At 46.5% G+C, this 2,274-nt stretch overlaps 1 protein-coding gene across 1 annotated transcript; it reads left to right on the forward strand.

Moving 5' to 3' along the window:
* The first annotated feature begins 382 nt into the window (after positions 1–382).
* On the forward strand, positions 383–2,068 carry LOC125538131. The gene is made up of 2 exons (XM_048701431.1): positions 383–629; positions 709–2,068. Exons 1-2 carry the CDS (start codon positions 383–385, stop codon positions 1,839–1,841), a joined length of 1,380 nt encoding a protein of 459 aa, XP_048557388.1. The 3' UTR covers positions 1,842–2,068.
* Positions 2,069–2,274: the final 206 nt, after the last annotated feature.

A 2,274-nucleotide genomic window follows, 5' to 3' on the forward strand; every position in this document is an offset into this window, starting at 1 on the left:
TTTTTCAAATTCATGAACTTTTTTCTTGAAAGTTGATGAACTTTTTTCAAATTCGTGAACTTTTTTCTTTAAAGTAGATGAACTTTTTTCAAAATCGATGAACTTTTTTTTTCCAAATTGCTGAACTTTATTCAAAATTTATGAACTGTTTTCAAATTCGATTATTTTTTTACAAAATTTTGTGATTTTTTTCCAAAATCGATGAACTTTTTTGAAATTCGTGAACTTTTTTTTTTAAGTTTGATGTTTTGTTTTTGAAAATCAGTGAACTTTTTAGAATTCGTGAGCATTTTATTTTTAAATTATGTTTTCTGAGATTCCAAATTTATTTTTTGAAATTTAACCACGAAACGATCGAGTTTTTTTCGCTTCAGCAAACAGAATGATCGAGAAGGGGAAGCGCGCATCGTTCGCGAGCGCGTCGGCACGTTCTTGGGCCGGCCCACATAGCCAGGCGCGCGGGCGCTGGTTTCCTCTACTGGCGCATAAGGCGCCAGCGAGGAGCTCTCCGGCTAAACCTAGATGCCACATCCTATCGCCGCCGCCACCGCCGCCGCCGCCGCCGCTGCAACCGCCACCTTCGATTCGGCGGAATTGGAGGGGAAGACACTTGGATCTGTCTGCTGCAGGTATTATGCCTTATTTCGCCCGTCTTTTACTTCCTTGTTTATATCATTCATCATCTAATTCGTGATCTCTGTTTTGCAGGAGGAGTGGGGAGAAATAAAATGAAGGCGCGGCAGTTCCTGAATGTGGTGATGCAGAGGTATGGCAGTGTCAGCTCGTATGCGGTGAGTCGCATCAAGCCCGAGGAGCACCTCTTCTACAGATCCACCGCAGAAGCACGGGCAGCAGCAAAATCTAAGTTTAATATGGAGTGGCCATCATCAGCCGTGGCGCCACCATGGATGGAGAGCATCTCGCGGATGCCTCCGCCCAGGCTCGGATTCGAACGGTCCATCTCAGACGACAAAAGACTGGATTTTCTGCCCTTCTATGAACGAAGCATCGGTGGTGCTAGCAAGATCCTCTGCGTGGACGCCGAGGGGCACACCGTCCTATACGACATGGACGCCGGCTCCCTCCAGCTAATTCCCTGCCTCAACAGTCCTAAGGGGAGCAGGCCCATCGGCTTCTCCGCCACTAATGCCGAAGCCTCCGACCCCGAGCGTGCTGATGCCTTCTACGTCATGGGAAGGTACCGTGTCAGCCGCAGTCCCTGCAACTTCGAGGCACTCATGTACAGCGACCCTTCCAATGGCGGGAGGTTGAAAGGCTGGCATTGGCACCGGCTACCGCCACCACCTGTCGCTGATGACAATTACAATGTCATTTGCCATGCGCTGCTTGCCATTGACGGCCACTCGATTCTTGTTGTCTCCTCTGGAGAACAAAGCTACTGCTTCAACACGACCAGTCGCAAGTGGTTTAAGGCCGGCTCCTGGACACTGCCATTCTTCGGTCGTGCTGTGCATGTACCAGAGCTCGACAACCTCTTGTTTGGCATTGACAATGATGAACACCACTTTTGTGCAATGGATATCTCCCCTCTACGCTCGGACAGTGGCCCGCCTTTGGCGTACAGTTGGCCACACCTTGACGAACTGCCTGAGGACTGGAGGATGCTAGACTGCAGCTTTGTGTACTTGGGAGCTGGCAAGTTTTGCATTACCAAGGTCTTTGAGTTTGGTTTCAACAAACGCACTGGCAACCCGACTGACACAGGTGCTGTCATGTCTGGCGTGGAGGTAGTGCGCCACAAGAAGTCTGGACTCGTTATGGTCAACCATAGGTCCAAATTCTACAAGTTCATCATGGATGACATCCAGTGTGTCTTGTAAGGGTAACTCACTAGTGAAAGGGGAGCAAATAAACTGGTATGTCCTAGAGGATTGGAACTGTGTGTCTTCCCCTTTCCATTCCATATGTATTTACTATTTAGTACTGTAGTTACAACTTCAGCTATGTTAGTTTTTGGGTAGTAGTGCTCATTTCCTTTCAGTATGTTGTATCACTATATTTGCGCCGTTGCTGTATACATAGCTTCTTAGGTGATTTTATTTTATTAGATGGACTAGAATCTTGATGAAATTATGATATGGTTCAACTGGTAAAAGCCTGAATGGTTTGAAAAGCTGGAATGTTCATATAATGTATAGTGGAATTAGTGATTATGCAAATTATCGGATAGAAACACCATTTGGTGCAGCAATGTTGTATCTTAGAGCTGGATTTTCAAGACGGGTGCTAAAAGTGGGCAAAGCTCTACTATTA

This window comes from Triticum urartu, chromosome 2, assembly GCF_003073215.2.
Source record: "Triticum urartu cultivar G1812 chromosome 2, Tu2.1, whole genome shotgun sequence".
Classification (NCBI taxonomy): domain Eukaryota; kingdom Viridiplantae; phylum Streptophyta; class Magnoliopsida; order Poales; family Poaceae; genus Triticum; species Triticum urartu.

What these genes read in the sequence shown, in the direction of transcription:
- LOC125538131 (XM_048701431.1), top strand. Translation starts at nt 383, where the DNA reads ATGATCGAGAAGGGGAAGCGCGCATCGTTCGCGAGCGCGTCGGCACGT. An exon ending in CTTGGATCTGTCTGCTGCAG is followed by an intron (nt 630 to 708) that starts GTATTATGCCTT and finishes TCTGTTTTGCAG; the next exon opens with GAGGAGTGGGGAGAAATAAA.